A 13,655-nucleotide genomic window follows, 5' to 3' on the forward strand; every position below is an offset into this window, starting at 1 on the left:
ATAAGTATAATCTTTATTGTCATTGTACTTAAAATACAACGAAATTGGTTTTAACCTCACTGGTGCAAAATTATAACAGAAACAAAAAAAGAAAAAAAACTATGGAGTGATTGTGGTTGTGTTTAAAAGTCTCACAGCCCAAGGATAGAAACTATCTTTAAACCTGTTTGTTCGGCTGGCTATACTTTGATGTCTTCTGCCTGATGGTAGAAGTGCAAAGAGACACTGACCAGGATGTGAATAATCTCCACACAGTTCCCCTCGATATGCAGTGGGGAAGGTTCCTCTGTGCTTCCAGAAATCTAGCACCATCTCCTTTGTCTTACTAGTATTTAAATGTAAGTTGTTCTTGAGCACCATGCGGATACCTTCTGGACTTCTTCCCTGTATGCTGATTTGTCCACTCGAGTTATGAGACCCAGCACTGCTGTGTTGTCCACAAATGTTATTATGATGTTGGATGGATCAGAGAATATGCAGTCATATGTCGTGTCCTAATCTTGGCTTCTCTTCACCAATAGTTACTATTAGGCAGCATTTTTTTTAAAAAAAAAAGTATTTTATAAATATATTCAGAACAGGTCCTTTGTTGCAAGTCACCTTGTAATTTTTGGATGTTTTGGATGAAAAATTGCCTTCCAAGGGCGGGATGGTTTTGCATACAACTTACCGTATTTTTCGGAGTATGAGCCGCCCTTTTTTCCCCCCTAAAAGAGGGTGAAAATTTGGGTGCGTCTTATACACTGAATGTAGCCCCATTCACCCACCGGCCACCACCCTTTGGCCTCTACCTCCCAGCAATTTACCTCTTTGCAGCAAACGGGGGTTTGGGAAGGCTTCAATAAGCTATAGCAATCTTTGCAGCCTCTAACACAGTGGTGGTGAAGCTTTATAGGAGCCTGGGGAGGGCGAAAAGAGCCCCCCGCCCCCCCGGAGGTTTGCGCGGAGGGTCATTTTAAGCGTTCCAAGGCTTCAGGGAAGCCTCCAGACGGTCCCTGAAGCCTCTGGAGGGGCGGGGAGGCTCTTTTCGCCCTCCCTAGGCTCCTATAAAGCCTTGAGCCTGGGGAGGGCAAAAAAAGCATGTAAAAATGGGGGGGGAGTCACGCCTGTTGTGCGCGCATGTGCAATGGGGGTCGCACATTGCATTATGGGTGCGGCATGCCCGCACACGACCCTCCCGCGCTCCCCCCACTTGTGGCACTCAAGCAAAAAAAGGTTCGCCATCGCTGCTCTAACAGCTGATGATCGAAGAAATTGAAAGTGAAACTAGCTGTTCGCTCCATATGGCAAATTGCTGGGAAGCAGATTTTTTTTTTCTTGTGCTAATCAGGATGTTTGCTGCAAGGAGGCAAGTCAACAACTATAAATACCTATAGAATGTTCAAATTATTAGACTTATTTTTTAAAGACTGCTTTATTATTATTCTAGACAACTTAACAAAATGAAGAACCTTTTTAAAATAAATGCTTGATCTGAAGAGGCCTAGTGCTATTGTTTTTAAAAGTGCTATTCTTTTAAATAGCAGAGTATAACTATACTTCCAGAAAGCACATTTTAACACATTTTTATATTGTCTGTACTGTTTGTTACAAAGAGGCAAATTCCTGGGAGGTGAGGCAGATATTTTCCCCTTGTTTTCCTCCTCAAAATCTAGGTACTTCTTATACTTTGGAACGTCTTATACTCTGAAAAATATGGTAGATCCCACACATGCACAGATGAAGCTTCGCTCTCTCACTGCTTGAACAGCCTGGTTCACAACAGGCCAAGGACTGGTACCGCTGGGCAGCCTGGGGATTGGAGACCCCTGATTTATAATACACTATCTTAAAAAATACTTTTATTGCTTTCTTATTGCTTGCTATCCATTTTTATCTTCCATGACAGTGACTATCCCCTGCTGCTTCCACATTCCTTTGTATTTGTTTATTGGCTTTACAGTAAGACTAACTAAACCAGTTATATTGTAATTCTATAGATAGTTTTTGAAACTATTACTTTTCTGTTCTGTCTTCTAATCGAGTTATAGAGCTGTGCTCTCTGTATTTTATCTTAACCATGAAAGGGGCCAAGTTTGAGCAGTTCCTACTTTAATCACAACACAACTCCTGAATAAGTTGTTACTCCTGAATAAAACATACATGGAAGGATCTTTTAGTAAATATTGTAAAGGAAAAAGGGGACTTTTTCAGTTCTACTCAAACGAATGACCGACTACACAGCCAGAACTTTTCATTCCAGATACGTTTACAGATACAGGTAGAAAAATATAACTGACTGCATAGTTTTTGATTTGGGCTGTTAAATTTGGGACAACCACAAGGAGCGATGAAGAATTTTATATCTGTTTTCATTTAGTCGTCCGGATTTCTGCCGCCTATATACGGCAGCCCTGTTTCGATGCTTTTCGACGTTTAGAATGGATAAATTCGGCTTCGGAACTATCGAATTGAAGGTTCGGAAAGAACATAAAATATTCTTTATTATTTTCCTTTAAAATTAAAATATAAATGGATTATTAAACTCAGAGTTTATGAAATCTAAGCCCGTATAAACCCATGGCCGAGAAGAAGGGAATTCTTCGGAGCGGAGGCAAGAATCCGGCCGGGTTACCCCTGGCAGGTAGTACAGGCTGCAAGGAACTTCCCGCATACGCCACGAACTCGGAACTTTTGTCTCGCGTGCCCCAGTTCCCGAGGACTGGTGTTTCGGTTGCACGAGTCTCTGCCATGGCAGCAGCGGAGGGTAAGGACCCGCTCAGCTTCTTCGCGGCGTACGGTAGCGACAACAGCTCGAGTGGCGGCTCGGATGCTGAGGACGAGGAAGGCTCCGGCCGAGGGGCCAAGGGATCTTCGCAGCAGTCCCAGAACGGCACCCCCGAGGGCAAATCGCGCTTGCCTGGGCCCGACGAGCTCTTCCGCAGCGTGAACCGACCGGCTTTCCTTTATAATCCGCTGCATAAGGAGATCGATTGGGAGAGCCGGGTCCTGCGAGCTCCCGAAGAGGTCAGCAAAGGTTCTTCTCTTCCGTATTTCTCCTGGCAGGGAAGGTGCCTGGCTCCCCCATGATTGAGAAAGCCTTAGGATTAGGCAGGCTTTAGAGAAGGGTGTCCCTTCTTAGCCAATTGCAGCAGAAACACCAGAGGGTTTGATCTGGCTACCTAGGTTAACTGTGTAATGTGGGATACACTAAACAAATTGTCCCCGTGGCACACATCTTTCATTAGCTCAAAGTGCTAAATAAATTGGAATGACTTTTTCATTCAATAGTATTACTTTACGCGGGATATGGGACATGAAACTTTCCAATCTTATATGACAGTGATGGCTAACCTTTTTGTTGTCATGTGCCGAAAGCGCACGCGATAGCATACCCGTGGGCCTGCACCCATAATGCAATGCCTGCGCAGGGCATGGGGTGCTGCACGAGGCCCCAAAACACAATGCAAGTGCCCCCTGTGCATGCATCCTGCCCCCCACACATGGCAGAGACCCGAAGACCAACTGGCTGATGGGAGGTGCGTGTGCATGCGCATTGGAGCTGGGCTCCAATGATCAACACAGGACATAACAAACCACAGCTCCCAAAAATGTGATAAGGTCAGATTTCTAGGAAAGAAAGCTTGGCACCATCAGCCTTCCATTCTAGTGACCTTAGTTAACTGCTACGTTATCAGAATTTAGGATTGTTTTTTTACATTAATATTTCTTATTTTCACTTTTTCTTATAGCGAGTACTTTTCTTACAGTGAATATTTTGTTTAAGCTATTTGTATACTTAGATAGAACTAGCATAAATGTTAAATGTTTATTACAGCTTGGCTAGATTTTCAGATGTAAGAGCAATTTGTATCTGTAATAGCCATACCTTTGAAATATAATATTTCCTGTACTGGTCTTTTGATATTTCTTTCAACAGCCTCCTAAGGAATTCAAGGCATGGACCACAAATGCTGTACCTCCCCCCGAGACTTACACTATCAAAGAAAAAAAGCCTCCACCTCCTCCTGAACGTGATATGGCAATCAAATGGTCAAATATCTATGAAGATAATGGAGATGATGCTCCAAGGCATGTAAACAGCGTACATTCCTTACCAGAAGAAGAACAAGAAACTCTTGAATCAGGTAATAGTAGTCAATTTCATTCAAAATAAATAATGTTGTTTGTTTTTGTAAATGAGTCCTTTAATGGGAAAATATTTCTCTATTTGAAGATTGGTTTCTCTTACCTGAATTATGTAGAATAGTTTTGAATCCAGTTATAATAGTAGTATTAAACATAATCCTACAATCAATGGCAGCTTCTTATGAAATTCAGAAAGTCCAAATCTTTCTTTGCACATTCTTATGCATATTTTGATTAGCATGATTAATGCATTCAATTTTATACATCAACACCTAGATGAAATTCCTGTATCCCTAGGGAAATTTTAATAACAAGTAATAATATTTCTTGCTGGCAACAGAGTCATGCTGCTTCATGTCTTTTAAGAATAGCCTTATCTACCTGTGTCTAAAGATGATGAAAGATTTGAAATTGAACATGCTTTTAATAAACAGGAACAGTATTTAAAGATTAAATTAAACAATAAGTTCTTAGAGAAGGGTAAGATTGAAAAGTTGATGCCACCTCGGTGCTGGAATAGTCTTTCCCAGTCTCAGCCCCTGGCTGTGATTAAAGTCTAATACAGTGTTTCTCAAACTTGGCAACATTAACATGTAGATTTCAACCCCACAGTTGAAGTTCACATGCCTTAAAGTTGTCAAGTTTGAGAAATATTGGTCTAACACATCTGGAAAGCACCAGGTTGTAAGCCATGTTATAGGAGGCTTAGTTCGAATATCACAAGAGTGATCTGTTTTAAAACATCACCATTAGTCCTTGAATTCATAGTTGGACTGCTGTTACGGCTAAGGAAATTTCCTTAATCTCTATTCCTGTAATTTCTTAATCATAAAAGCAATTTGATGATGAAGAGGCTAAGAAAGGTTGGATCTAATTAATAGTTGGATGATTGTTTATTACAAATTTCCCAGATCTGTAGTCTAGATTTGGTCATTTCGGGGGTGGGGAATCCAGGAAATGGCAACAACTTTGAACTGCCTTTGTATTGATGCCAATAAGACTGCATGGCTGCCAGGCCAATGTAGTCATCAAAAGATGATACTATTGATAATATTTTCCACATGTCGCTTTTGAAAACTTTGGTTTACATACACTGTTGCTTCTTTGAAGATGGTGAAAAAGATGAACCCAGCTCAGTTAAGAAACGCAAATTAAACCCTGATGAGCAGCCAAAGAAGAAAAAGCAATGATGAATTGGACAAAGACTGATGAATTTATCAAGCAAAGTTGTCAAAGTTCTGATTTGATTGATGTTCGATGTAAATGTCAAGTCTATTAATGCAAATGTTTCTAGTGGAAACCTTTTAATTGCAACACAACTCTTTAAACATGTTGTGGTAAGTGCAGTATTTTTGTTCATAAAGACTTTGGGAGCTTGTCATATTCTCTTCCTATTTAAGACAAATTCTTGCGACACTATAAACCTTAACATACAAGGTATAAGCTTGTTGGCATTTAAAGATTAATATTTGGAGCAATAAGCAAATATTATGAGAAGTACTACACACGAACAGTGATGATATGTGAAATGTAAATGTAATAATTGTTTTACGGGACTACTATTGTGATAGATTTTTTTCTCAATAAAAATGCTATTTTGGGAGGAGGGAGAGTTTTTAACTGCATTGTGGTGAAAATGAATTGTTTGAAATGTTTGTAAATAGTTTTAAAATAAAGCTGCGTGTGTCAAAGGTACATTTATTACAAATTTCACTTATTGAAATTGTAACTGAAAACTATTTCTCTGTAGTATTAGACAAACATGTTTACTGTATGTAAGTTGAATTAGTGGCAACTTAGAGACTAAATTCAGAAATATTATCCTTCATAGTTTCCAATGGAGTTCAGCCCAATCAGCTGAATCAAAAAACAGCTATACAAATAAATGTATGATTTTAGAGAAAATATTCTCATGCTATTAAGTGGACAGGATTTAAGTTACATTTTCCCTAAACCCAACTTGCCCTTTCCCTTGAGACTTTTCTTGGCCTGCAATCATGGATCAGATCTTTGATGTTTATACAGAATTTCTGCCTGTGAACCCATTTGTTTTATATAGTGATCCTTTTGTTTTATCAGTGGTGGGTTCCTACCGGTTCGGATTGGTTCGGCCGAACCAGTAGTAGCTTGGTGACCTGGGTTGCTGGAACCAGCAGCAACCCAGGCCTGCAACGCCCCCGAACCGGTTTTTCCGGCGGCGCCATAGGCACCACCATTTTGTTTTTTGCTTTGCGCATGCACAGAGCAATTTTAGTTGTACTGCGCATGCGCGCAGTGTACATCAAGCGCACGCACAGGGTGCGTCCCTGAGTAAACCGGCAGTAGTCTCTGCCGGAACCCACCATTGGGTTTTATACTGCAAATTGACTTACTGTTGTCCAATAATTATCCCAAGAGTGTTTAGGCAATTTTGATAAAGTACTAAAATATATCTCTAAAGAATAAAAGTGATTGCCCCTTGTTTATACTTTAGGAACTTCAGGGTTACTTCCCATAGTATGAATTAATTCTGTGGAATTAACCCCATACAATGGTGTACTCAAGCCTTTCTATTGATTTTTGTTTCAGTACATATTTAGGTTATTTGCTCTGCAGAATATCTCCAAGCTCAGATTTTTAAGTTGCAGTTTTTCTTCTTATATTTCCAACTTTATTTTTTAGTATGTCAGTCTTAAAAGCTTTGTTTTTCTGTTTAAACCATGGTTAAGAACGGATTGAGCAATTAACAATATTCATGGGCATTTCAAGTAATTGGGAAAAAAATGATTGCCATTTCTCCCCTTTTTATACACCCGCATATAAAATAAACTTTGCTCCCACTTCGGTGGTATATGAAATAGAACTTCTTCCATACTGTATCCCATTTTTGGGATACATTTCTATATGTAATAGAAATAAAATTATATATAGAATGAGTATTAAGAAGATGCTTCAATTGTTGATTGACAAAAAATAATATATGGATATATAGCATTTCTGGGGACTAATTCTTCCAGCTTTTGATGTGTGTTTTTATATATATTGTACCTCTATATTTTGAAGTGAATTGTTTTTAAACAGGTAGAAATTATCCAGCTAGATCTTCACGTGAGATGTTATCTTGTTTGTTCATTTATTTAATAAACTGCATCAATTTCAATTATTCTAGAATCTAAATGATATATAAGAACAGTGGCAACATTCAGTTTCAGAGTTAATGTTAATATGTGCTTTTTGAGAAAATTTAATAGACTTTTTAAAAGGATTTTTGGTATTTTAAAGGAATAATCTAACTGCAAAAGAATGGCCAAGATCTGGGAGAATGCCATGATGTCTAAAATAATACCATATTTCAAAAGTAACTGAATATAATTCAAGTTGGAAATCTATTTTAGATTATAATTCTATACATAATTTGTATCACATCTGAAATTTGGATTCCTCTTAACATAAAAGTTTTTATATGGGTCGGAGACAGAGGTAGTATTCAGCCAATTCTGATCTGTTCTGGAGAACCAATAGCGGAAACTTTGAGTAGTTCGCAGACCCGGCAAGTAGGCTGGCTCCTCCCCCGCTGCCTCCCAGCTGATCTTTTTTTGTTGCCCTGAACAGGAGAACGGAGCTGGAAAGCAGGTTAGTGGAGTGGGAATGGGGTTTTTGCAGTAACCTTCCCCCAGGAGTGGGAAGGAAATGGGGATTTTGCAGTATCCTTCTCCTGCCATGCCCACCAAGTCACACCCACCAAGCCACACCATACCCACCAAGCCATCCCTACAGAACCAGTAGTAAAAAAATTTGAATCCCACCACTGGTCGGAGATAAATTACTGTAATTCTAATTCAAATATTAAGGACCTCTGGAACAGCAAGTTGCAAGGAATTCACCAGGTGAGTTTCCTTCAATTTGTGATGAAAGGGTATTTTATTTTATTATTTTATTTTATTTGGAATTAACAGCAAAAGGGCAATCAGAGTGTTAAATTTAGACAGTTATAAATAGACTAAGGGTCAATGCCTAGTTAAGTATCTTACTTTAATATCCTAGTTTTAAAAAATGACCCAGATTTCTGACAGACAATTGGGTATTTTCTGAGATCCAATCTAAAAATGAGGAAGGTGAAGTATATTTTAATAGTAACCAGATATTTCTGTGTTGGACTGCAATGCAAAAATAAATTAGGAGGAGATTTTTCTGAAATTTATTTTAAAAACATAAAAAAGATTGACTGATTCACTTAGCCATTATCCTCATTCATTTTTTTGGATGATTAGGGCAACTATTTTAGTGTTTACTATATCTGAGACTATATATATGGATGTAATTGCTGGGAACAAAAAAAACCTTTAAATGCACCCATGATATATTTTTTGTGGCATTGATTTAAACAAAAGTTGGGGATGGAGTTTCATGTTTGCCTTTTTTTTAAAACTGCAGGAACTGTTCTAAATGCAACAGATCACTTTACTGAGCAACAAATCCCTTTTTCCTACCGGAAGCATATCCTCCTGCATGAATGCCCAATTTCTTCTCCCCCTGGAACTGTTAAGCAAGAGTAAATAGAAATGTTAGTATGTCTGTAAAAGTGGCACTCATTCATGTAGCATATGCCTTTGCTAAAAAGAAGCCAGATGAAAGCATTCCAACTTTGGGGACCTGGCTTGTACAAAAATGCCAATTGCTTGCATTTGGCCCATTTGGAGGTGACAGATGCTCTCCTCGGGCAGTCTGTGTTCTTGGAGAACAATAAATATAGTCAATAACCTGGATTGTTGTGTCCTTTTGGGCATCAATAATAATCTACCCTCCAACTTTGAAAACGAACTGTTCACTCCCTCCACTTGCAAAATACAAAAATTAATTTCTGGAAAACATAGTTGAGCTAGAAGTTGGTTAATAGTCCACATTTTTTGTACAGAAAAAAAATATCTTGTTCAATTCTTGGCATCTCTATGTAAAACTGAGAAAGTTTTGTATCTTAAAATCTGGCTGAACCAGATGGGGCTCTCAACTTCACAACCAAGCAGAAAATACATGTTTTAAATTGCTCTTTGCTGTTCAGCAGCAAAAAACTTGCACTTGGCTTCTGAAACTACAGGGACTTTGAATACTGGGGTAGATTGGATTTACAACAGATGAAATGCAGTATAATAAATGAAGAGCCAAATTAAAGATGATAAATGAATAAATATATTACATATTATGGCACAAACTGTTAGGAGCACATTAGGGGGAAATGTATTCCACTAGAGGGTGCTGATTACTGCATTAATACTTTCCCATTCAGTTAAAAAATCTTAATAATGCAAATACCTATGTTAATTTTGATGAACAGTCTTCCAAGAACTGTTATCTTGAATGCAAATATGACCCAGATATTTGCTTAACAGTCTTTACTAAGTTTTTTTTAATTTGTTCCTAGCCACTTGTTTAAAATGTCTTTTATGTATTTCAAACAGCCATGTTTGCATTTCTTAACTGAAAAAAATATGTATAGATAATGATTTAACTCTTAGGTTTCAGCCGTTTGAGGAAGTTAAAAAAAAGTGTTTGGGATCCAAGCCTCTTCCAGCTTTAGTTCTTTATTTGCATTTTGCTTTCAGCGTGGCTTTTTATGTATAAAACATCTTTTTATACTCCCAAAGAGAAAAACCATCAAAGCAGTCTACAATTTTGAAAGCATAAAATAAATGTAATGAATTAATGAAGCATATTTTTGTGTCAGTACATTACACACACTCATACACACACACACTTGTATATTATAGGCTTACATTAAAAATCAATCAAAATGTCCAGATCTTTAATGTCCAGTTTGGTCTAAAAGTTTATTCGGGGGGGTGGGGGTGGGGGGAATCATATTCCACCACCAAAGAGGAAATATCTATCCATTGAAAAAATCAAGCATACCCATATAGGTGTGAACAGTCCATCAAATAATTTATTTAGCATATTGCCCCCACCATCTGGGTCCTTATTGTACTGACCTCGGAAGGTTGGAAGACTGAGTCAACCTTGAGCCGGAGAGACGTGAACTGCCAAATTGCTGGCAGCCAATGATCAGCAGAAGTAGCCTGCAGTACTGTATTCTAACCACTGTGCCATCCTGGCTCTCGTATTTGGTATTATATATGGTATTATGTCATATTCTGGGAAAATATGCTGATCCCCGAGAAGAAAGCTTCTGTATCAGGAAAGAGGGTAATGTGTGGTTTCAGACATTATATGCTAATGGGTAATTCCTCTTGAATCTTCTATGGCAAAGTTGCATGAACCACATAGGTTCATAAACCTAGTGGGGAACACTATCACCAATGTGTAAGATTCATCTGCCAATCTACCTGGAATAGGAAACCTTTGCCATGCTGTCAATCGCCTTGGGGAGCAAAATGTCTTCTGCTAGCTAGCATTTGCTAATAAGCTGAAGTTCGGATAAAGACCTCTTTGCTTCACTCAACCAGATTTAAATGTAAACCAACATGGAGGCCCTTAAAGCAGCTCTTGCGATTACTTGGGTCAGGTTGTTTGGCTTGTGGGCGACATGTTCTGTGTTCAGCTGTGGCACACACAGAGAAGATTTTAATCAGTTTAGATCTGGAAGGGACCTGGGAGGTCTTCTAGTCCAACCCCCTGCTCAAGCAGGAGACTATGCCATTTCAGACAGGTTGCTGTCCAGTATTTTCTTAAAAACCTCCAGCGATGAAACATCTACACCCACTGGCTAATTGTCCTCACCGTTAGGAAGTTTCTCCTTCATTTCATTTTGCTTCTTTTCTTTGATTAGCTTCCATCCATTGTTTCTTGCCTTGCTCTCTGGTGCTTCGGAACATAGCTTGACTCCCTCTTCTTTGTGGCAGCCCCTCAAATACTGGAATACTGCTATCATGTCACCCCTAGTCCTCATAGTGTAATTTCCTTGAAGAGAAGGTGTATTTCCTACTTTTTACCCAGGACCTATCTAATACGTGCTACTCTCTTTCCCCAAGAGAAGATAAGGGGTATTAAGAGGTTGGAAGGCTCGTACTAATTGCCCCTGTCAAACATTTCTTTCAAGTCTCAAATTATGAGGATAATGATTTTTTTTTTGCTGTTCTATAGGTGAATGTGTGAACAAACATCTCTTCCTTCCTTTTATGGTTTATCAATTGGACTTATGCTAATGGTCCTTGCAAAGAATTCACTGTTTGTCTGTTTGAGCTGCCGTGAAACAAGGTAAACATAGCTCAACTCTCTTCTCTGGTTGATCTGTAGGAAAGGAATGTGGGAAAAGAACCAAAAAATGGGGAGAATTGGAACATGATGGGAGGAGACAACTCCTACTCTTTTCACATGGCTAATATTCCAAGCTGAAGCAACAGATGGGGGACTCAAAACACTGAAACACAATAAGCGTAATGTGCTGCAAACATCTGCTTTTAGTATATGTGCGATCCCTCTCATTCTGTATTGTATGCATTGCCAAGTATGGACAACCTGTAGCTTTCTAGGGTCTGTTCGACTAGAGTTCCTACCATCCTTGAATATTGGCAATGCTTGCAAAGGGTGACACTTTTGGGTCCTTGTCTCTTAAATATGGGAAAAAACAAAGAATAAGTAGTAAAACAATTATATGCTGCCTATAGTGGTTTGAGGGATGCGGTGGCTCAATGGCTAAGACACTGAGCTTGTCACAAAGGCCAGCAGTTCAGCAGTTCGAATCCCTAGTGCCGTGTAACGGATTGAGCTCCCGTTACTTGTTCCAGCTTCTGCCAACCTAGCAGTTGGAAAGCATGTAAAAATGCAAGTAGAAAAATAGGAACCACCTTTGGTGGGAAGATAACAGCATTCCGGCACCTTCAGCATTTAGTCATGCCAGCCACATGATCATGGAGATGTCTTTGGACAGCACTGGCTCTTCGGCTTTGAAACAGAGATGAGCACCACTCCCTAGAATGGGGAACGACTAGCACATATGTGCGAGGCGAACCTTTACCTTTACCTTATGGTGGTTTGACCATATTCTACAAGTAGCACTCCATATCACTATCTGTACCACCTACCACAATCCATGACACATGCCCACCCAGAAGACCAAAGCAAAGATGGCAGGACACAATTAACGTGGACATAACTATGGCATTTGTTGATCTGAAAAGCAGACCCTGCACCTGTGGGTAAAGAAGGAGGGAGGAGGAGGCGGGAGGGGGAGGGGGAGGAGGACATCCTGGTGGTATCATCTCTTGATGGTCCCAAATGTGCTTTTCAGAAGGCAACTGGACTTCCTTGTTGTTGCTTTTTAATACATTTCCCTTCTCAAGGGAAGCTTCTTCAGGTCTGAGAGGATAGTGGGAAATCTCTTGATGGAATAATCGGGAGAAATGTTCAGCAAACATTCTAGCTGGGAATATGGAAGAGACTTGCTGGTGTACAATATTCCTGCAAAACTGTAATAATTAATTGTTCAGCAGACTCATAACAAGTCTATAATGACAGGTCAGGTTGCTTAAACACCTAAAGCAGTTTTCAAAATTAATAAATAGTTGGGATGGGCTCAAATTACATTAGTTGTAGTTGGTTCATATTGGAAGCCAGTGGAATTTAGACACCACCGGGAGCTTTTCTCTCACTACAGATAACAAGGCCTCTGATTGAGATTGAAGCATGTGGGTGTTAAGGCATCCATACTACTGTCTGTCTCAGCTTTTTCATATTAGCTTCTTTAAAAGTATGATTACAAATGTGAATAATGGATCTAATTTATAATTAATGAGTGCATTTCAGTTGATTTTAGCTAATTAAGAGAGTGTAATAAAGAGTCATAAACAAACTATTAATGGAATCTATTTCCTGCTTTGCTGCAGTTCATTAAAGGAACCAGTACACACTTACAAAACACGGAATTCATTTTGGTTTTTGTAAGTCAGTCTATGGACAAGAATGTGCAAGTATCAATTTTTCAGTGTCTTTAATATTCCCTTTCGTGATTTGAAAGTCATACCATGGAACGTGGCTGCCTATTCTTAGGGGCGGGGGGGGGGGAGTACATTGGAACAAGTAGGCTTACTTAGAAGAAGAAGCAGATTAAAGTTCTTGTTTCACTCTGTAAAGGAGTTTTTTTAGGATAAATATTTGTATTAATTAAAAATGATTACAATGATCATTTTGGTCATTGTAAACAAACTATAATCCATAGCTGATGAAATACATTTGTTCTAAAACTACCTGTCTACAATATTCAGGTGTCCACCATGTAGAGTTCTTCAACAATCAAATATTACAACAAGCAGGGGAGCAGGATGTCCCTAAGGTGCTTTTTTCAAGAGGCAACTAGACTTTTTGGTTTTTCTTTGGAGACGTTTCGCTTCTCAGAACTAAAGAGCTGAAGAAGCTTCTTGGATAAGAAGCAAAATGTCTTCAAAGAAAAAACAGGAAGTCCAGTTGCCTCTTGAAAAAAGCACCTCTGGATAACCATGAGCTGGATGACTGAAATCTCCATAGACAGGGGACCAGGAGGAAATGAGAAATTCCAAAATTTGGGCTGGATTTCTGAAACAGTTCTAAATGGGGATCAA

At 39.1% G+C, this 13,655-nt stretch overlaps 1 protein-coding gene across 1 annotated transcript; it reads left to right on the forward strand.

Moving 5' to 3' along the window:
* The first annotated feature begins 2,544 nt into the window (after positions 1 to 2,544).
* LOC309388856 (UPF0690 protein C1orf52 homolog B) lies at positions 2,545 to 5,823 on the forward strand. Its single transcript, XM_081946550.1, has 3 exons — positions 2,545 to 3,006; positions 3,920 to 4,127; positions 5,239 to 5,823. The coding sequence occupies exons 1-3, from the start codon at positions 2,560 to 2,562 to the stop codon at positions 5,316 to 5,318; spliced, it is 735 nt and encodes a 244-aa protein (XP_081802676.1). The 5' UTR covers positions 2,545 to 2,559; the 3' UTR covers positions 5,319 to 5,823.
* Positions 5,824 to 13,655: the final 7,832 nt, after the last annotated feature.

The sequence above is a fragment of the Natrix helvetica genome, assembly GCF_964273705.1.
Source record: "Natrix helvetica genome assembly, chromosome: 3".
Lineage (NCBI taxonomy): Eukaryota > Metazoa > Chordata > Lepidosauria > Squamata > Natricidae > Natrix > Natrix helvetica.